General features: G+C 50.1%; 2 protein-coding genes across 3 annotated transcripts in view; both read right to left on the minus strand.

Annotated features, from left to right (window-relative positions):
* Positions 1 to 10: 10 nt before the first annotated feature.
* REXO1 (RNA exonuclease 1 homolog) lies at positions 11 to 11,898 on the minus strand. The gene is made up of 17 exons (XM_061567443.1): positions 11,229 to 11,898; positions 10,299 to 10,334; positions 8,037 to 10,066; positions 7,100 to 7,186; positions 6,201 to 6,462; positions 5,247 to 5,392; positions 4,825 to 4,962; positions 4,567 to 4,690; positions 4,323 to 4,445; positions 3,843 to 3,983; positions 2,917 to 3,030; positions 2,690 to 2,763; positions 2,482 to 2,592; positions 2,279 to 2,394; positions 1,761 to 1,899; positions 1,452 to 1,572; positions 11 to 1,123 (listed from the first exon to the last, which is right to left on the minus strand). Exons 1-17 carry the CDS (start codon positions 11,356 to 11,358, stop codon positions 1,035 to 1,037), a joined length of 3,981 nt encoding a protein of 1,326 aa, XP_061423427.1. The 5' UTR covers positions 11,359 to 11,898; the 3' UTR covers positions 11 to 1,034.
* Positions 11,899 to 14,758: 2,860 nt separating this feature from the next.
* IPO13 (importin 13) overlaps positions 14,759 to 22,111 on the minus strand; it is a 70,612-nt gene continuing 63,259 nt past the window's right edge. For both annotated transcript variants that reach the window (XM_061567802.1, XM_061567801.1), the window contains 6 exons: positions 21,566 to 21,618; positions 21,012 to 21,078; positions 20,374 to 20,432; positions 19,509 to 19,598; positions 18,417 to 18,598; positions 14,759 to 18,127 (listed from right to left, as the gene is read on the minus strand). In XM_061567802.1, the coding sequence (XP_061423786.1) occupies positions 18,031 to 18,127; positions 18,417 to 18,598; positions 19,509 to 19,598; positions 20,374 to 20,432; positions 21,012 to 21,078; positions 21,566 to 21,618 (548 nt within the window). In that variant the 3' untranslated portion in view covers positions 14,759 to 18,030. The remainder of the gene's footprint in view (positions 18,128 to 18,416; positions 18,599 to 19,508; positions 19,599 to 20,373; positions 20,433 to 21,011; positions 21,079 to 21,565; positions 21,619 to 22,111) is intronic.

The raw sequence follows: 22,111 nt of genomic DNA on the forward strand, positions 1-22,111 counted from the left end.
CCAGCATTAAGTGGCCATTAGTCCATTTAACATTGCCACTTCACTTTATTTACAGACATGTATTACATGAGCATCGTTTTATAAGCAAAACTGAAATTAGTTTTACTGTAGACTCCAACACAAAGCACGTTTGTGCCATTAGTGGCATTTACAGATTCACGTGACACATGACAAACTAAAACAAGCGGTGAAAAGTCCCTCGGGACGTTGAGAAGGTGCCTTCCTCACTCACACATCGAGCATAGCAGCCACCCGTCCAGCGAATTACAAGAATACTGAGACATCCTAAGTATTTAATCTTCCTCACCCTTGGAAAAAGATGTACATATTGGGAGCGGGTTTTTCAGAACCCCAAAAAAAAGCTTCGTGGTAACATACGTGCACAACGGTTCCCTAAGAGCACCATGTGAAGAGTGCATTCATGACATACGAGTCCGTAAAAATCCTGTCTCTTCAGGCTCTGTGCTCGCAGAGTGAAGGGTCGTGTGCATGTCAGCCCCTGGCAAGGTGACGGCGCAGGCGGATGTTGTCACCATGCACTGTTTCCAAGCAGAGCAGCACAACTCCATTGCTTTTGGTCAGCGATGCCCACGAAATCTCCGATTCCACGGGAATTCCATTCAAGTATCGGGAGAGCCACTCTGGAAGCAGAGCCAGTCCCCCTCGGCTTGGCGCAGGGTCACCTCGGTATGCCACGCCGACCGTGCGGGCAACGCCATCCCCCTTCGATGCACGGAGCTGGTGCTCCGCCACCCTCCTACCCAGGGCTTTACTTCGGGCGGATCTGTGCGAGTTGGCGACACGGAATATATTTCCACACCCGACACACCGCATCCACGATACCTCTTGCTATGGCTACGGCTCCTAGTCACGTGCCACCTACTCCAGTCGACTCGCGACCCGGAAAATATTCGGAGAGAAATTGAGCCTTGCTCCCATCTTCGATCGACGATCGGATGGTGTAGAGGGGTGAGAGCCATCAGTCATGGAATGATGCAGCCAGGACGGAGGCAGAGGCAGTTGCTGTAAGATTATTATTTTTTTACTTTGGCGTCTTCCTTGATCTTGTATATCATCAGTTCCATGCAAGAGGCGGCATCCTCGGTAGAGTTGTGACCTCCCACTGCGCACAGACGAACAGGAGTCACGTTACTCATGTTTGCATACAAATTAAATAATTCAATTGTGGAGCGATGCTTCTAAGAATGTTTTCTATTGAAAAAGACCAAAGGGATTTGTCCAACCCCGCGAAAGGCCATTCAGTGTAACCGCACAGCGCTCCAGACGCCGAGTCAACAGACGCAGGCCGAGCACGTTGAGGAACGGGGCATAACGATCAAGTATGCAGCCAGTGCAATTACACCAGGGGCCACGGGACAGGGCAGGGCAAGGCAGGGGGGTCCACGCCGACCGTGCCGACAGGACCGTGGCCGCTGGCGACATGAACTCACCGTCGTTCTGTATAATGCGCTGGAGATGCTCGGCCATGAGCGTGCGCAGCGCGCGCTTGTAGGGAGGACCCATCCGGTGTGGGAACACTACGGCCGTGTCTACCACTGTGCTGTGGATAATCTGCATGCGGGACGGGGGGGGGGTGCACACACCGCGGCCAGGGTTAATGCCGTAGCCGTACGGTCACGGGGGGGGGGGGGGGGCCGACGGCAGCCGCTATAAGGGCAGTCAAAACACAAGCATGGGGCCTGGAGGTGAGCGTCCGGGCGAAAACGTCGTCGTCGTCGTCACCGTCTCTCGTTCCCAACCTTGAGGGCGAAGAGGTCGCTCTCGAGGCTGTGCCCGAGCAGGATGGAGTCGGCGCTCAGCCGGCTGAGCAGCGCGGCCTGCACGGTGCGGATGGTCGTGGTCGTGTCCCGCAGGTCTTCCTCCGTGACGCCTGAAAACCTGCGAGCACGGAGGGCGCGCGCAAGGACACATTTCACGGCAGGGTTTTGGTGCTGGTAATATCACCCTTAAAACGAGGACAACCAAAATTCTGATCAAAATGCAGAGTCGAATTTGTAAACAGCTTTCGAATAAAGAAAAGCAGCAGTTATCGCAGTTTGGTGGAGGGCAGCCAACCCAAGCTAATTTTGACGCTGCTGTCGAATAAAATTATAACGTATCTCCATCGCAGTTTAAAATAATTCACAATTCAAGGATACGATTTGATTCAAGAACGAATTATTTTCTGTTTTGGTAAAATCAGCAACTCGAGTAGCTGCAAGAGTTACGTGAAGCACGGGGGCGGCATGCGTCGGTGGGCCTTGGCGGCACGGCTCACCTGGTGTTATAATCGACCACCTCGCTGTCGGGCAACACGAAGGTATCGTAGACGGGCTTGAGCTGCCAGTCCACCACCGTGACGCGCGTCAGCTCCAGGCCCTGCTTAGTGTAGCACTGCACAAACACGCGCGCCACGCGGTTAGCACGCACGGCCGGCGCGAAGACAGCACCCACGGGGAGTGCCGGCCCGGGCGCGCGTACCATCTCGCAGTCGAGCGCGTAGAGGCCTGGGATCCTGTCGGGCACCGGCGACTTGGCGATGGTGCACACAAAGCCTTCCAGGCTCTCCTTGCGCCCGTCAAACACGTGGCACTGCAACAGAGCACAGAGCCGCACGTCAGCTCGGGCGAGGCTCAAGCAAAGTCGGAAACGTGACCGGCCGCAGCGCCAACCCGAGCAGCGCGTGTACCTTGGCGACCTGGCATCCTGGCGAGCCCACGCTACCCTGGCAGCAGTTGTAGCGCGTCTCCCATCCGCCCGACACTGCCCACACACGAGCGAGACATGCGGGGGTGGAGGCGAGGGGGGGTTAAGGCGGCGTCAGCGTCGAGCGCTTACGACCATGATGCAACCGGCCGGATTGTCACGCGAGAGGGAGTGAAGGGGGGCGCGGGGAAGAGGACGGACGATACCCACCGCGTTGCCGCCATGCCCGGCCGTAGTGGTAGGTACACTCCTCCCGCCTCAGGTAGTCGCCCTTGAGGTTCACGGAGTAGGAGGCCCCACAACGGCAGCAGATCCTCATCAGGGCTGGGGCAGGCAAAATCGGGGTAGGGACACACATTAAACCATGGGCTCATGGGGCTACTGCCCAAGACTTTTGTGTTTCATGGGATTTCCATGTTGAAGTAGCACGCACCACCTGGCGAGGACACCCACTAGGAAGAGCTTCCTGGCCAAGCACCTGATCCTGGGCCTCATTATGAGTTACACGGTGCCGTAGCCAAGCCATCTCTTCAACAAATCCAGGGCTTCTCTATTTTATTTTAAATGTTATTTTATTTACGTTTCAACATGTTCCCCCAATCATATCCTCATGATGCTATCGGCATCAGTTTGAGACGAATAATTCATTAAGACTTCTTGCAGGGCAATGCAACTCTTTGCGTTAGAAAATGGCCCACAGCCCTTCAGGTGATCATCGACAAACACAAAAAGGGAAACTAATTAAAACATTAAACACGAGCTCCGAGTTTAATCATGGGGGGCTGCCTGGATTCAAACCTACGATGTCGCCAGACGTCCCCAGCTCAGTGCTCTGCCGTCTAAGACCACATGGGAACCTCATTTTGCAATAAATTTAAACTAATATAATAATTGTGAAACGAAGATACTAGATTTTTATCGACAAGCATAGTGACTACAAATTGTGTGAGGCTACACTCTCGTCTGAGGGAAGGAAACGTAAAGTGACGCAATATTACCAGAAGCATCCCCCACCACTACCTTACTCGAGAACCGCACGTGTACATACGTACATTTAACTTTTCGCACCGTACGTAACCAACCACGCTAACCGGAGGTGCGAGGTGGGAGAGAGGGCAGCGGTGGGGGGTGCTCACGGTCTTTGTTGGCCGTCTTGGTGTCGGCAGTAAAGAGGATGGCTCGACTGCAGCGCTCCGGGTCAGGCCGGGGGTATCCGTTCTCACGGAGCTGCTCCTCCGTCAGCAAGTACGCGCTCAGCCGCTGGAACAGCGACTTCTCTGTGTGGCCGCACGCACGCACGCACGATGTGACACTTCAGTACATTTGCATCGGTGTGCGGCAAACCGCTGCCATCGTCACGGCGCTCCTTCCCCGTGGGTTTCTCCCGATCTTAACCATCATCACAGCAAGCTTGAAAGGCATTTTTTCAATGAATATTGTCTGGGTTGCCGGTAGATTGCAGTAGGTGGCACGTAGCCATTCATAGAGCGAGGTATACAGGAGTTGGTGTGCCGAGTGCTGCTGTATTTTCCAGGTCGCTGACCTGGACGGACACGGTTGAAAATTAAGCCCTGGTGCCAGGGAACCGACGACATGGGGTGTACCGTACGCCTCACCGTCCAGGTGGCTCTCCAGTGGCTGCCCCTTGCCGTACAGGTTCATGGTGAAGCTGGCCTTGGCTGCCATCTTCCCACCTAGTACAGCCTCGTGGGACAGTGGCCGTCGGCTCAGCGACATGGCTGAGGGCGGTGCGCCGACGGGAGAGAACGCAGGTAAACAAACTCGCTCGGCGCGTAACAAACTCACATTAACGAGCCAACGAGCGCGTACTGGGTGCAGACTCCTGGCGGGAGGCCGTACCGGGGGCGCGGGCTGGGCTCGGGTTGCCCTGGTTGCGCAGCTTCTTGAGGACGTTGACGGCCACGTTCACGTAGATGGCCTTGCTCGAGCTCCGCTCCATCGCCACCTTCTCCTCTGCCAGCGCCTGCCCACGACACACAAGCAGCCGCTCAACCAGGGGTCGGCAAGCTAAAATAACAAGAGGCATTTTTTTCAAATGTGTATAAAACGAGTACACGCTGCAGTTGTGCGCGTGGGCATGCTGCTCCACGTTCCTACCTTGTCGAAGGCCTCCTGCTCAGAAGAGCAGAATTTGAGGCACTCGTCGATGAAGACGTTCAGGTAGCGCTGCCTCACGGCCAACGGCACCTTGCAGTTCCTGTCCGCCATGATCAGCGGCCGCTTCATCGCCGGGATCTGCGGGGAAACGATCAATGAAGAAAATCAGCTAAAAAAATATAAATGTATTTAATAAATGGGCCAGTGAGGTGGACAGAGTAAGACCCCAAGTTCCTAACAGAAACATTGGAAACTAAAATTTTATTTACCATCGACCATTTTAGGAGCGTTTTTCGTGACACCGTGTTACAAAGAGACAGACGGACGGAGCTCATAAATGAACGCTTTCAACCTTAAGTTGAAAAGCGTTAAAGTAAAAACAAAAAAAAAGGAGCCACAAGAAGACACGGGGTGTGACGCACGCTGGGGTTGGGGGTGTGCGCCATTCTTCTCTGTGGCACCACGGTGGTCTTGCACATCATCGTGGCAGGCGTGTGCGCGGGCGAGGTGGCGTCCACTTGGCGCGGCGTGAGGGTGCCAGCTGACCCCGCTTGTCTCCCGGCCGACGCTGCACCGCACACGGCGGGGAAGCAGACACAAGTGCCCAGAGCCACGTCAATCGTCTGCCAGCGAAATGGCAGATCAGCCTTCCTTGCATGCATTGCTTTTTCTACTTATTATTATTATGACAAATGTTATTATATAATTTGTGAGAATATGCAACATGAAATGTCGTCCCAAGTGTACAATGATTATCTGCATCCAGTGTCACGATTTACCCAGTAATAGGGTACGTTCAACCCAAAGGCAGAGGGGGGTGGCGGATGGAGATGAAGAATGGGAGGAGGCGGGGGGGAAGAGCGGAAAGGGGTGAGACAATGCGAAAAAGCCAAGACGTAAGAAGGAGCAAGAAAGTCTGCATGGATTCTTCTAAGTTCGAAGTTTATTTGGTCATCCAGGTGAGAACTCAAGAGACCAGGATGGTCTCATTCGCAAGAGTGAGCTGGGTAAGGAAAGGAGATGCTGAAGATGTTCTCTCCGACTTCGGGGTATGTGGCCAAGGACAGGGGGAGGGGGGCAGTGGCATCGATGTCAACTGCCATTGGGTGTAATATCATGGTAGTGCCCACGGTAACCATTAGAAAGAGTTCATTAAAGCCTTCCCAGAGCAGCCTTAACGAGTTAATAATTGGTCGTCACACGAGTCTGTACAACTCCAATTTTAGGTGGGAGTGCTAAAATTTCAAGCTGTTTTATATTTTATATCAATAAAATGTCTCGGGGGGGAGGGGGGGTGTGTGGAAAAATAGCACCTATCGGCCCACTGCGAGAGGCATGCAAGAATTCACCGCAGGCAGCAAACAGAGGGACATTACCGTTCACCGAGACGGCACCGCGCGCACCGGCAGCCAGCGACGTCGTGAACAGGCCGTGCGCGACACGTCGCTTCCCTCCAAAGGGGGAGGTGGACGGCGAGGCGGCAGGCCGTGCCGCGGTGGCGGGCGAAGCGGCAAGGGGGAGGCTCGCCGGAGCCGGGGCTGCGGTCAGGGACCGCTGCTGCGCCTGCAGGAGCCGCGCTTGGCAGACCTGCTGCGCCGTGGGGCGGTAGGGCCGGATGACCGCCTGCCCGGGCTTGGCCTGAACCCCCGAGACCGACAACACGACGCGCGTTATGCCACGATGTCGAGTCCGCAAGCAGCTCTGGAGAGGACACTGCTACTGGCTTTTATACTCCGAGTCCATTTTTCAGCCAAGTTAATCCAAATGTGACAACCAAAGTCGCGTGGGTTCGATAAATGTATAACCATGTTTTATGATTTCATTTAATATTTATTATTTTCTTATTTCCCTTCTACGTGACTTTACCGAAAGAACCAAGAATATGAATAAGAATAGGTATGAATAAACAAGTGGGTTGCGTGGTTCATTTTTCACCATGGTCAAGAATTATGTTCAAGCTAAAATCAAAACATAACTACATGCTTATCCACCAAATGAGATGGACACAAGCACAGCAATGAAAAGTTCTGCTTTGGTCAATCACAGCTGGTTGTGGGACCCGAAAGCTTGGGATAGGCGAATGTTGATGGGTGTGCCATAACCACGGATGAAAACAAAGGGGCGTTGAGGGTTGGGGTTATGGTTAGGACTACCCAATTGGACCCAGGGCTATTTTTCAGAGCATCACTATTTAGTGTGAATGCACGGCTACTATTTCAGTGAACAAGACAAAGTGTGTGGAGGTTGGCCCACGCCCATGGTGATTCACGCGTACCATCTCAAACTTGGAGGTGTGAGCAACCCTTTTCTTCAGAAGCGGTACGACTGGGGTCACCCCGGAGCTGCCCTCCTCCACGTTTTCCTGCACGCACACAAGAAGCACAAACGCACACACGGGGCGCCAGCGGGGCGGATACAACTTCAGATACCTGGGGCACATCGACACAATCAGGTTTCTTCGTGAAAACACTGCTCAGCAATCACGTCACCCCCCCCCCCCCGCGCACACTCGATTTTCGCTTTCAAAACCGAAACCACCAATTGGATCTCCAAAGCGGATGACCTCTTGGTTGTTTTCCCTCCTTTGGCTGCCACCCCACGATTAGTCTCAACTCCTGGCCACCAATCATTCTAGCATCCTGTCCTTCTCGAGTTCGCTTACTTGTCTTAACAGTCAATGATGTCTCTGGCTTGCGTACGTTATTTAATCCAACGCCACACAGAGAAAGTATTCGCTGTGAAATCATCAATTAATTACATGAGTCACCTCACATGGCACCATCCTCTGAGCATCAACGAAGCTGGCAATATGGAAATGCATTAAACTTAAACACACACAGGGTGATGAGTGTTTAGATACCTCACGAAAATTATATGAAGAAATTATAGATAATATTTTTTCCCACCAATCTCGATACATTAATTAAGTATTTTAAAAGTCTAAGATATGAAAGCATCGCTTTGGGTATCTATAAATTGATCACCCTGTACTACTGTTACACATTATTTTGGCCCAACTCTTTAACGTCACCATCCAAAGCTGAAAAGTTCCTTGCAAACTTCTCCATCAGCATAACACAAAGCAACAATCACCCCGAACTGTAACACAACTGCGAGGCGCTGTAAAAATTACACAAATACCAAATGTAATAAATTATTGTTTTACAACGGTCCTCTGCATGCGTGGTGCACAAAAAAAAAAACAGCATTACTTGACCCAGGCTGGGCCGTCGCCGTCCCTTGTCTTCCTTCTTGATCTCTGTCGATTCGTTAAATATGCGCAGGCACTCCTCCATCGGATCCGACTCTTCAAAGTCCATCTCCGACGCAATGGCGGCATAATCAATTTCATCATCATCGTCATCGTCGTCGTCGTCATCGTCGTCGCCGTCACCACCATCGCTGTCGTCGTCAATGTCACTCTCGACACCGCGGATCGGTGAGGTGAGTTTTGGCCGCTTGAGATGACCCCCAATGCTGCCGCTGCTGCTTGGCAGGGGACGTTTCAACGACTTGGACGCCGAACTCGCAGTGGAACCAGAGGCCACGCTGCGATCTTCGTCCTCACTGTCATCTCCAAACAGGTCTTTCTGAGTGATTTTGTTTCTCTTCTCCTTGGCAGGATTACGCGCGGGCAAATTTACGGCGGGTTTATCTTCTTTATTTCCGTCCTTTTTCTTCTTGCTAGCTTTGTGACCTCTCTCTGTGCCACTGCCGTCCTTGGGTGGCTTCAGTGCAGAGTCTTTGCCCTGGCGTTGGCCGTCATGGCTCCTACCTTCTTTTTCCGAGCCGCTGCTTTTCCTTTCCGACTTGTCTCTGCTTTTTAAATGAGGCTTTCTGTCTTTGCTGGAGTGTTTATGTTTATCATCATCCTTTGCTTTAGTTGCGTGAACGGTTTCACTCTTTTTATCGTTTGTGTCACCCTTGGAAGCTTTGTTTTTTTCTGTTCTCACTGTGCTATTACTCGAGCTATGACTGCTCTCAGAGTTTTTGTGCTTGTCGCTTTTGATGTTTGAACCCTTATCCTTATCGCCTTTGGAACTGCTACATGATTTGTCCTTTGAGGAAATCTTAATCTCTTTAGTCTTTAATGACCTACTCTTTTCTACTTCCGTCCCTTTACTCAATCCGGGATTTTTTTCTAATTTAGAACTTACTTTTGTCTTATCAGCCAACTTGGAACTACCAGAGCTGGTTTGTTTTTCAAGAGGGCTCTTATCTTTAATCTTCCGATCAGCTTTTAACCTGGAATGGTTCTCCTTCTCTTGTACTTTTCCTGAATTGTCGTCATCTCCCCTGCTGAGCCCCCCGATCCCGCACTGCACGGCGATTTCCCTCAACACCGGCTCCGCTCGCTTCTTCACCTTGACCTTTCGGACAACACCCGACTGCGGAACATCCTTATTGCTGCTGGAATCCCCATCGTCGTCAGCGACCGCGGCAGCACCGTCATCATCACCATCATTGTCATCGTCACTAAACTGACATGGGGGCCCCTCCGTTGGTGTGGCGCTAAAGAGGGCATTGTCCCCTATGCCGTTACTGGCCGGGGTCGCGACACGTGCATCTTTAGGTGAAGGCTCATAAGAGACTGTGTCAGCCGCGTGGCTGTCAGACGACCGATGTCTCTTCTTCTGCTGCTTGGAGTCGCTCTCTTTCTCCGGAGTGAACATGGAGGTGAAATTCATCAGCGGGTCATACTCCATGTTGCTGGTGGGTTTTTTGATATCGACCACGTACTTGTTTGACGGGGCAACCTGCTGGGTGCAGGCAACCACCTTGGGCACATAATGGCTGGGGTCTTCATCTCTCGGGCTGTCCAACGTGTACTTCGTTCGGCCCTTGGCGGTGATTGGCGTGGGGTTATATTCCACCGTCTTTGACAGCGAAAAATCCGCGGGGTCGTACTCCAGAGCAGCCGAACGAAAGGAAACCTCGTTATTCTTCAGCAAGTCACTCCTGGCGGTGAAACCCACATGCTTGGGGCCAAAAACGTTTCCACGCAAGAGTTCTGGGCCCACGGCTGTGGGATCATACTCGTCCACCGTGCTTGAGTGAGCGGCATAGGTCAGCTTCCTGTCCTTCAAGCAGCGCGACAACTTTTGTTTCTCCTGCTCCATGGCATTCTTGACGGCCTCGATGGCGCGCGTGACCGTCTCCAGGTCATCGGCTTGGGTCGCCACGACATTCCGAGCAGGAAGCTTCTCCAGGAGGCCGGGGTGGCTGGGGTCATACGCATCGTCTGTGGCCACAAACAACAGTTAGCAAGTACCATTGCATAGGTTTTCGCGTTTGTGCTGTATAGCTCTCCGATGTGTTTTTGAATTGTACTGCATGTTGTGTTCAAAATCCTCTGGTCCAGTAATACCATCTCCGGCCTGAAGATATATATAGAATGTGATTAAATAAAAAATATACAGGAAATAGCATCAAAGAGATCATACAGCTACGAAGTCCAAAATTTGTCGATTTACCTTTTGATTCAGATTTTGATCCTGGAACTTCCGCAGCTGAGAAGCAAAGCAGAGAATCAACATAACATGGAGTTAATATGACCATCAGGAGTGTGGACTCATTATATGCTCCTGTTCATGATAGACTTAACAAGTGCAAAATGCAACTTTAGGTTATCAATGCACTGCATGTACTGACTTCTGAATACTCACAGCCAACTTCGGCATGGTATGAAAGGTGCATTCTTAAAGGTACAACCGTTAAAGGCTCAAGATTTAAACGTGTGGCTGAAGTTTCACCATAACCCTCACTCTATATGGAATAATCACTTTCACCCTTGCTATCTCACCTTTAATCATCACGCACAACCCCACAATCCTAGCCCTCACCAACAATCTAATCACAACTTGAATCAACAACACTCATCCAAATGTTTGCATTAAACACCATCCACACCCTACATCCTTTCACCATCATCCTCACCCCAATTAATTTAACCTTCACCATTATCCTCACCCCCACACTTTAACCACCACATCCTAGCTTCTCACCATCTCATCATCATCACCTTCCTCACCTCACACCCTGCCCCCATCATCACCATCGTGCTCACCCCACACCATCTCCCCATACAACCACCCCTTCACCACTCTCATCACCACCATCGTGACCCTTCTCACGACCATCACCGCCATCCTCATCCCTCTCACCGTCAAGCACCACCACCCTCTTCACCAATTCCACCATGTTCTCCAAATACAAAGAACCCACGTATAGCCTTTAACTGACTGTAGGAGCAAGTGCTGTTAGCGAGCATCTATGATTAAGACCGGGCGCCGCAAGCGAGGGAGTGGGTGGCCAGCACAACTCCCGGCCGCCTTTGTATCCCCAGTGGCGATATTTACACACAGCACCACCACCACCACCTCATCACCGCACCACCATCTCACCTCGTCGCTCGCTGCCCGCTTTGTTTCGTGCCGCCCTCACGTGCTTGAAGTGGCAGTGCGGCCTTTGGCATCGCGCCTCGGCGTAGAAGGGGCAGTCGAGGCTGCGGAAGTATCCCGTGGAGGGCAGCATCGTCCCGGCACGGTGGTGGTGGTGAGGGTGGGGAGGCGATCAGGAATAGAGTCCTGGTCCCTCGAACCTGAAGACTCTCCCCCCCCTCAGCCCGGCAGTGATCACACCGCGGTGACTTTCACCCCCACGTCCCTTCCCCTCAACTCCCGAGTCCCTACTCCGCCGGGCCCCCCTTGAACCGAGGGCCCCCCTCCTTCTCCTCCCCCTAGCCCGGGGGGGTCCCCTCTCCCGACACTCGACTGGAGGAGCCCGGCCTGTCGCCTTCTGTGTGTGGGGGTCTTGTCACCCCCTCGACCGCCGGACAAAGCAGCTCCGTGTGTGGACCTTCTACCCCCCCCCCCCCCTCTGCTAACCGGGCTCTCCTCAAGCTCGAGGTCACCTCGACTCTGGACGCGACTGGGCCGGGCACCGAGCGTCTTCCCTGGCTGCCTCACCCCGGGCGGCGCGGGGTCGCCCCGATCACCCGCGGGGGGTTCGATCTTCCCCCGCGAGCTTCGGCCCCGGCGCCATCGCCATTGCTCCTCCCGCTGTGTTCCCGGACGTGACGTCACGGGGTGGGGGGGGGACTTCCCGGCAGGCCACGGGGCGGTTACCCGGGGCGACCGCGATTGTGATGATGAAGATGATGAAGATGATGATGAGGAGGAGGCTTCACTCGAATTGGTGATCACGTTGTCCTGCGGAGGGAGCTGCTGGTAGGAACGTTGGGTTGCTCGGTCAATGGCCTGCAGGGTCAACGGCGGCGTGGTGTATTCCGCAAATATGGCCGACTGTGAGGGCGGGCACAAGCCGGCGTGAGTAGGTTAAACGTTGAGTTTTATAAGGACACCACGGGGTGACCAGCCCCTCCCCACCCAGCCCCACCCCTCCCACCCCCCACCCAGCCCCACCCTCCCCACCCAGCCCCTCCCCACCCAGCCCCTCCCCACTCAGCCCTTCCCACCCAGCCCCTCCCCACCCTCCCCACCCTGCCCCTCCCCACCCTGCCCCTCCCCACCCTGCCCCTCCCCACTCAGCCCCTCCCCACTCAGCCCCTCCCCACCCAGCCCCTCCCCACCCTGCCCCTCCCCACCCTACCCCTCCCCACTCAGCCCCTCCCCACCCAGCCCCTCCCCACCCTGCCCCTCCCCACCCTACCCCTCCCCACTCAGCCCTTCCCACCCAGCCCCTCCCCACCCTCCCCACCCAGCCCCTCCCCACCCTGCCCCTCCCCACCCTACCCCTCCCCACTCAGCCCCTCCCAGCCCCACACTTCCCACCAGCCCCTCTCTTCCCACCCAGCCCCCCCCACCCTTCCCACCCAGCCCCCCCACCCTTCCCACCCAGCCCTCCCCACCCAGCCCCTCCCCACGCTCCCCACCCAGCCCCTCCCCACCCAGCCCCTCCCTGCACGACGGACGGACGGACACAATAATCCCCTGTGGGCTGGTGTAACCAGGAGGTTCCTACCGGTATAATATATAGCTCAGTGGACCTTACCTGGTAAAATAAAAAAAGATGTTGAGTCGATTCCAAATGTCTGTCTGGAGTAATTGGTGTGGTGGACTCTTGGTGGGATGAAGTTATCAAAATGTATCCTTACGCTCACCATACGCGTAAGCGGTAGATACTTACATTCTCATCGCATAACTGCATTTTCACGATTTACAGTCACAAGTGAACTTTGAAAATACATTTTGGTAAATGTAGCGACCATTAATGGCTGCAGGGGTCAAGTTATTAAACAACATGCAACCATATGTATCTCAAAAACCTCGAGTCTAAAACGTGTGATGGATGCATGTTATGAAGGGCTTCAGAATCGATTAAACGACCTTGGCTGCATGTCTTCCCGTGACTCGTGCCACCACAAGAGGCCGCTACACCGCCGTACCAAATGTTACACGTTCCTTCGGAGTGGGCAGGTAGGAGCTTGGTTGGACAGCGCATTCGTGCACGACAGACAGACAAATAATCCCTGGTGGGCAGTCTGGAACCTGTTGTTCCTACCTGTATAAGTGTAGTGTATCGTGTATAGTGTAGTGTGTAGGTTAAACGTTGAGTTGTATAAGGGCACCACGGGGTGACCAGCCCCTCCCCACCCAGCCCACACCCCCCACCTCCTTCCCCACCCAGCCCCTCTCCATCCTCCCCACCCAGCACCTCCCCATCCTCCCCACCCAGCCCTCCCCACCCAGTCCCTCCCTCCCCACCCTCCCCTCTCCACCCAGCCCCATCCCTCCCACTCCCCACCCTCCACCCTCCCCATATGCACGACATAATCCCTGGTGGGCAGTGTGGAACATGTTGTTCCTACCTGTAAAAGAAAAATCGAATTGGGACCCCAACATCGTGAGAATTCATCGCATGCCGAGGTGAATCTTCACCCCCAGACATGAGGGTTTCCAGAACGGCTAAACTGTCAAAGCTACTTATGACAAATCTTGTAACTTTCTTGGACGAGGACATGCACATTTAGGAGCGATTCCATGTGTATGTGAACGCTCATACATGGGGGAATGATATGGCCTAGCGGTGGTCGTGCACATTTGCCGCGTTGTAGAGATTCACGGTTCGATTCAGCGGCCACCCTGATTAATACTACATGTGTATTAACCATTAACATTTTATCTTAGCAGGTAAGGCCCACTCGGATAGATTTTTCACAAGCGATCTGGCCACCAATGATAGCTCCACGAAGTGGCTTATCATGTGGAAATGTATAGCAGCCAACTACTCAACGCATATTTCTAAAATGTAAGCGCCATCTGTTTCAGTGGACGTTAAAGATTTTGTAACGCCATGGTTACATGGTCTCTACACATCATGTCGCTTCCTACTTCACACTCTTGCCAGGGTCCTCCTGAAGAGTCGTGAACCTTTTACTGGGTAAACAAGCTTATACATAAAAAAAACAATTATCAAGTTTATTATGTTAAAATTCTTGGTAAATTTGTATGACATTCCAGGAATGCGTTAACTTGTACCAGTTTTGTATGTGTAATGAGATGTAAATTTAACACGGAGGCTTTGGCGACCGATGCTATCCATAAGAGGCCTTTTGGGGTTCAGTCGCGTAAATGTCGTTAAAACCGCTACCAAACAACACAACGAAATAGCAACGAATTGTCATGTTTTGTTTACGTGGCACACCTAATTGTCAGTGTCGGGTGGTGGCGGGTTTAACGACACATTTACGCGATCAAACCCAAAAACCTCTTATGAAAAATACGTCAAATGCCGAGGACATTTGTGACTACTCTCGATGGTCTATCTGGCGACTTATTCGCTTGGCGAATTTCAAATTTAAACGAGTCGACTACCCCGACGTCGCACGGCAGAGGGCGCGCTCGTCACGCGGAAGGGCCTTTGCAGCGTGACACAGAGAGAGAGAAAGGATGCGACAAAGGGGGGGCAAACCATCACTTCAGCCTTTATTCTGTAGACTTCAATAAATACACGCACATCATCAGTGCTCTGCGATATACATAAAACCACGTGCCCATCAAAGAGGTGGACCCTTTCCAGCCAGCTCTTCAAGAAAGGGGGGGGGAGGGAGAAAACATCAAGTAAAGTCAACCTCCGAAGCCGGCTTCACGATCGCTTTGCCTCTGCAGGTTAAACTCTTCACGATCCGACAAAAAAACACCTCTCTGCACTTGCAAAGTGTTGGAATTAGGGTTGCTACTTAATCCTGGTTTTTGCCCAGGGTCGTTCCTATTTTTCGAGGTAGCTGTCCTAGTAAATTCTGCAAGTCTTCCCAAAATACGTTATATTTCCATATACGTGTAATATTTCCACTCTTTCGGTATCGTTAGGCATTCTTTCCATGAAATTTCCCGGTGTTTTGTACCTCTGAGGTAGCAACCCTAGTTGGTAGATGTCTTGTGTAAATTTGGACATATATCTCCATATTAAAAAGGCTATGATCTCAAAACAATACATGACCTACATCTCCCTTTAAAAAAAGTTATTTTGAGTATCATTGAGCTCTCACATGATTTTCGCTTCGCTTGTGTTTTTTACCCAAGTAAAGCCTCACTGAACCTCAAGACTTTTTTTAGCAGGGTCCTGCCAATTTTAATAGGCGGGGCAACGTTGTTACGTGTAATCCTAATTTTAATAATTTGCAGGTATTTTTTCAACATTTGGGATGTTTGGCCAATACCAGTTATATTGTATGCTTTTTTTAACTATGGGATGAAACCGGAGAACACGGAGGAAACCCATGCAGAACGTGGGGGATCTGTTGCTTAAAGTTAAATCTATATTCTTATACAGACTCCGCACTGAAAGGTACCCGAGTCAGGAGTGGAACCCATCCAGTTCCTTTTTGCGGTGAGGCACGAGTTTTGCCCATTTTTATCCAGGATTCAAATACCCCCCCATGAGCTGAATCCTACATCCCATTAGAAAGCAGTTTTATTTCCGAGATAATCATCGTCGAAATGTTTCAACGCCACTTTATTTGATCAAACTGTTCGCGTGGGTGTGCCAGCACTAGATTTACACAAACTCTGGGCCACTGTCACTTGCGTTAAGCCCGGAGTTTAAAGGCGGTCGTCAGACACGATCCGGTTCCATTGGAATTGAAACGTGTAGGCGAACGTCATAAGAAGAAAAAAAAACATCTTTCCAGACAAGTAAAATGTAGGAACCCTTTAAAGGACATTCATAAATAGTGCCTCTCCTTTGTAACATAAACTATAACGCAAAAGAGCATTAAAACGTCACAATTATCTAGTTTGGCAGCATCGATAAGTTGTTTACAACAGCAAGGGACTCACTTAATATGGCATCCTCCTGCACGAACCAACCGTTAATAAATCTGCACACAAGAAATGTGTATTTTGCTGCCTACTTTTTTTTATATACGGTGTATATTATGGTAAAACAATACCATATCATAGCAAGTAACATGCACCGATTGAAAACTCTCTTGGGAAAAGTGGTATTGCGAAAAATCAAGTTCAGGTAAAAGAAATTACTCGAACTTTGTACCTTTCATCATTTTGATCAGTTTACCATATATTATTTCGAAGGGTACACATACTGTACTCTGATGGGTTTTTTTCCCATGTGTTCCTCCAAATAATAATTGCTCAGCAATTTTACTCTACGTGAATATGTTTCACTTAAATTCATCTTGAGCTGAACGTTGCATTCTTACATTCTTTAATAATTTCCTGCAAATTAACATCCATTAACTTTTTGTTTTAATATATATGGTATCACAACTCCCAAGATAATTCATATTTTCAGTCTTGTAATGATGTCAGAAATTGTTGGGGGGAATTTTGGATCTGTTGCTTAAAGTTAAATCTAAATTCTGCTGCTTACCGACTTCGATTTTCTGTTAACGATCTTGCATATTACCCGTCATGATACATGGATAGGAAACAGACACTGACAATGAAAATGGAAAGGCTTAAAAATTGTGCAAAGTAGCGTCGAGAGGGGCATGCTTGGAGTTATATTTTAAGAAAAGGAGCATACTGATTAGAGAATATATGCAAGTTATAGACATCACAACAACTCTTAAAAAAGTGGGCTTGACAGCGCAATCGATAGGAGGGATGATGGCCGATGTTTGAGACTGACGAGGATGACTGGTAGCCAAAGGAGCGAACATGCTCGAGAGGAAGACCGTCTCAGAGACGGAGCAGTGACATCAGCTTGTGTGCAGGAGCCAGACGGTTTGTTGCATCGTGAGAACGCGAGTGATGCCAAAAAACAGAGGCCTTTATCCAGCAGTGGATAGTCCATGGCCTGCTGCTGCTGCCATGCTTGATAAGTAACAACCACTTACACACTGGGAGAATTTCAATTAAAACTTGTATTTTTTTATCTTTCACTGTCTGCAATTACTTAGAAACGTGGCAAATGAGGCTAAAGTGTGAGGGCGTTTTTTTCCTGTTCCTACAACAGGGAACCAAGCGGGTAGTGAACGCACGTGTGCGCAGGATGCCACAAACTGCACCCATTAGCAGCTGCGTCTTTGTACTAAAAGCAGCATAGTGTGTGGGCAGACGATTGTCTACGGGGTTTACTAAAACGCTTGACACCACTCTCCCAGACAGCAGCCGAAATGTCGATAAATGCCATTTGAGTGCTCAGTATTGTACACAGCATTTGACAGACACACAGCCCACTTGAAGCATCAATGAAGAGATACCGTATTTTATAAGTAGCACAGCTGAATATACCAAGACGTATCCTCTCTGTAGTTGATGCCAGACTGACCGTATTATTGTGCAATCTTGAACTTATTTGTTGCTACAATTAACCTGCCAGACACAATTTTCCATAAATATACCCTGTTTGTGTGGGCTTAGCGATCGAAAACAATGACAAAGGTAAACAGGACTGTCTCTTGTTAGCGTGCAACTTTTACAGTATGTCCCCAAAAATTTACACAAAAATTGCCGTGTGTTTTCAAAGTTTTCAAAATCGGTTTACATTTACAAAACACGTTTTACAGACGCCTTGCGAAGCGGAACTGCTGAAAGGGGCTCAAATAAAAGCACGTTATAGAAAAAAACAAATGGCGGGAGGTGTGCAAGTGTGCAACTGTACAATATGGGGGGCAGGAACGCTGGGAAGAGGCAAATGCCCATGGTTTGAGTTAAGGACGTCCCTTGGCGATGGCGGCGTGGTGCAGGCATACGCCCAGGAAGCACCGCCCCCGACGCTTCAGTACTCTGCCGCGTACTCCGTGCCATGCAGGCCCCGGCACAGAAGAGTAAACTCCTTCACCATCTCCTTCACCTTCCTTTTGTTCACTCGCTCCCTGCAACAAAAAAAAAAGGAGTACAATAATCTGCTTTGGTAAAGAGATACCACTGGTACATGGCAAAAAGGAGTGGAGGGGAAACCCAGGGTGTGGTGGGACAATTATATTCTTAAACTTTTTCTTGTGCACAGCCAAATAATTAAAAGCCATATTTTCAGAAATGAAATTATCAGCACGGTGTCAGGAGGCCCGAGGCTGGTTGCCTTGAAGCATCGTTGATGTGATGGCGACAGGGAAAGTGGGGGTGGTGGGGGAAGTGGGGGGGGGGGGGGGTCTGGCAGCTCACCTTAGAATCTGCTGCCCAAAGATGTCCTTCTGCTCATGCGTGACGCGCGAGGATGGGAAGTCGGGTCGCGCCATGGCTTCCTTGAGCCACAGGGGCAGGTACGCGAAGCAGTGCTTGTTCACACAGAACAGCACCTCCGCGAAGTTGTCCATGAGGTTACGGGGAGCCTGGCCGCCAATCGCCTGTGGCACACGGCAGCAGCACAACAACAGCGGCGAGCAGTTGCGGCCAAAGTCACTACCCTCTGCAATGCCATGGGTTTTGTTAATTAATTTCAATTTCCGAATTCACAACACAGCCACAGGCCATGATTTCATCATTACATAAGCGCCAAAAATCCCATCACCTCTGTCTCAGCATCTGCGAATTACGTTGTGACAATAAAATTAATATACCCTGCAGCCGACATCTCATTTGCGAAGCCAGGACATTTTTTTTCAAGTTAAAATAAAAGCTAAGTAGCACCACGAGAAAATAATTTTTTTCCTCTACAGTACGATAACTTCGGTGGCACTCTCGGTGCCATGTCACCACTGCAAAGCATAAAGAGCGAGACAGGAACCTGTCAATTCATCACTTTTGTAAGCCATCCATTCATAGGTGTCTAGAGTGAGCAATTACAACCAACAAATTACCCCATTGAATGTGCTTAGTTTGCCCTGCAGGTCAGCTCAAACAAACTCAAAAAAACTTTTCCTTGCGAACCAGAAAGCAGACAACGTTTAGCCAAGTATTGTTGTATTGCTCATCCTCATGATATTTTGCGTCTCGAGTGTTAAGAAAAATGTCAGACATCAACAATTCAACAGCAATCGATAAAGCGTACTCTTCTGGGTACCGCAGTTGCAAAAAATGTAGTTCTCAAACTCGCTTATTATCGGCTTGTTTCGGCACGGGCTGTAACACCTCGCTACCTTCCTCAGGGGTTTGAGGCAATGCCATTCTTTTCCCAGCAGCCCCTTTATATAGGCTTTTTTTGACCAATTGCGGCTGGCCAAAAGCATCACATGATTCGCTCCTTTGCAAAAGTGGAGAGGCTGTGGTGCCGAGATGCACAGCAGGAAGCGGCGCGTCTCACAAGCCGTCGCGTACCTCCAGCACCGTCTGCAGCAGGAGGCGCCCGTTCTCGTGCACCACCTGCCCGATGGCTGATACGGTGGCGCAGTGCGGCAGCAGTTCCGTCTGCGGCACAGCACACAGGTATCGGCATGCGCGGAAACGCGTCAACCCCCACCGCATCCCACGGCCCTCACAGCCGTACTCGACTCCGACAGAGGCGCCGATACGTCGAAAAACACTAGACCGGCTTCTGCTCGGGAGGCAGCAGATGCCGTTGCCTGGTGTGTGCATTTTGGCATATAAACAGTCAAATGTATTTTGTCCCAGTGCAGCTGGAGGCTTTTGGAACGTGTGAAAAAAGACTTATCAATTATTCACGAGCATTTCTTCCCTGTACACACATTTGTTTGAAATAAACAAGCTGCCTTGCACACAGCTATGTGCAGTGACATGTTTTTTACATGCACGATTCCCAATGCATAGTTGAACTACGGGATTTGTTTATAAAGCCAATGCATTCGGAATATGTTTTCATTCCTTTTTCGTTTTTTTTACATGTTAAGAAAAAGTATTACGCACCATTTAATGCAGACGTTTACATAGCTGCGAGTAACACTTTAATATTTTAGTACCGCGTGTACTCTGCACAACATTTAAAATGTTCTTTTCAACCAGATGTCATAACCATCAGATTAATCGCACACATTGCAACCACGGTCAAGCAAAGTTTGTGAAATCCAACTTTAAGATTAGGTTTAGTTTACATTTAAATCCTTTCCTCTGATTTAATCTGACGGCATGATGCTGCACTTCCATTTCTTTCTGTATTTCAAAAACAGTGAGGCTCTACAAACATTCAGTAGACATAATACCCAAAAGCCTGCATGGGCCTACTTACAAAAAATCCACAGGCCGATTTCACAGTGGGACCCTCAGGGAACTTGAGGGAAATGAGACCTGAATAGGAAATGAGAAGTATTAGTCAGACAGTGAATATTTCATAACACGTGCCTGCGCGCGTTCACAAACATGCAACAAAGACGAAGATGCCGAGTCTCAAAGACTTACGGTCTGCTGTTAGAAAGCACCTATTAAGGCCATAGTGAGCACATAAGGGCATAGTGGGAGATAGAACTGTGCAATGTCTGGGCCATCTTTGTCTTCCCTGTGCTGCCGTTCGTACAGCGCACCGCGTGCTCTTTCTATGCTTTTATACTGTTACGATTCAGCACCCAGGTTCTTCCATGAATTTTCATGATTATATTTTATTAAATAAAAAATAAAAAATTTGACACTGCTGTGAAAGTAGCGGCCACTGTGTGGTTGCAGGGCTAACATGAATGCATTACTTACAACATATACGAATTGAACAGCGTTGATTCTTACACAAACGACTCGATATTGCGAGCTTAACAAAGCACACTGTTGTGCTTCAATGAGTAAAAATTCAAACACAACTGAAACTGGAAGCGAGGTTGGTGGGTATAAACACGGGGCCTCCCCTTCATGGCTGTGATTAGGCATGGCTGTACTCACCACACTGGAACAATGCTTTGATGTCGCAGTTGTCTGCCACCACCACATCTGGTTTTTTCCTTAGGGCCTAAACAAAGCAGATGTATCCCGGGTAATTGTATGCACAACGTCACGTTCAAACAGCTGGTTTCTGGCTTAACACGCTGGACGATCAGTAACAAGGTGATGCGTCCGGGAGGACATCCAACCGAGGACATGGGAGTGATGAAATCAGCCCGGTGTGCAGGGTGCTTTGCGGATTTGCTGCATCGCAGAATCGTGGGAGACGGTGAAGGCCTTCATGAATTGATCGTTGGCAGTTGATAATGGTGAGAACGACATTGGGAGGGTGGCAAAAATGTTGCTAAAAATAACTCGGTGCAAGATCCTAGTCCCATTCCGAATGACCGCGTACAAGTCAGTAACAAGACTGGACAAACACCGAGAAGGATCAGGCAAACGAGGAGCGCCGAGACCGTGGTGACGCGGGTGGCATACCCCGTGACCATTGCGATTAAAGCGAGAGACGAGCGAGGGGGAAGACAAACACGTATGGTGCACGGCCGCGTTGGTACCTGCGAAAGAAGCTGCATGAAGGAGTCCACGATATCCGGATGATCCCGGGGACCTGGCACAAACGAGTGATTGTTCGCAAGGCACATTATTAATAGTGTGTCGCCCCCCCCCCCCCCCCAAAACTCGTGCACTTCGGCTCGATGCATCGGCGCTGCGAGGTAATGCACGTGTTTAACGTTTTGCCGATTTACATTTTAATAGGCCCCAAAAGAACCTTTTGCATTGACAGTTTAATTAGGCGGTAGCGGAAACTTTAGGAGATGGTGGAACACCCAAACACACCACAGGCCACGGTATTTTTAACGAAAGCCTCAGATTGGCGGCAAACGCGCATCCTTTCTAAAATTCTCATCAGTTCCACTCGGATGAAACAAAATAAGAAAATAGACTATTTAAACGAGATCATTAAAATCACATAAAATACCAAACCACATGGGTGTACATAATAATGAGCCTAAGATGTGTTTGATAAGGTTGTTGTTACATGTGTGCAATATTACTTTTCACAATTTAATTAGCATTGTTTATTCACATTAGGACACTAT

This window comes from Lethenteron reissneri, chromosome 39 (genome assembly GCF_015708825.2).
Source record: "Lethenteron reissneri isolate LAM-NWPU_2019-01 chromosome 39, ASM1570882v1, whole genome shotgun sequence".
Classification (NCBI taxonomy): Eukaryota; Metazoa; Chordata; class Hyperoartia; order Petromyzontiformes; family Petromyzontidae; genus Lethenteron; species Lethenteron reissneri.

What these genes read in the sequence shown, in the direction of transcription:
- REXO1 (XM_061567443.1), bottom strand. Translation starts at nt 11,358, where the DNA reads ATGCTGCCCTCCACGGGATACTTCCGCAGCCTCGACTGCCCCTTCTAC. An exon ending in CAAGACGGCCAACAAAGACC is followed by an intron (nt 3,031 to 3,842) that starts GTGAGCACCCCC and finishes TGCCTGCCCCAG; the next exon opens with CCCTGATGAGGATCTGCTGC. An exon ending in CAGGATGCCAGGTCGCCAAG is followed by an intron (nt 2,593 to 2,689) that starts GTACACGCGCTG and finishes GCTCTGTTGCAG; the next exon opens with TGCCACGTGTTTGACGGGCG.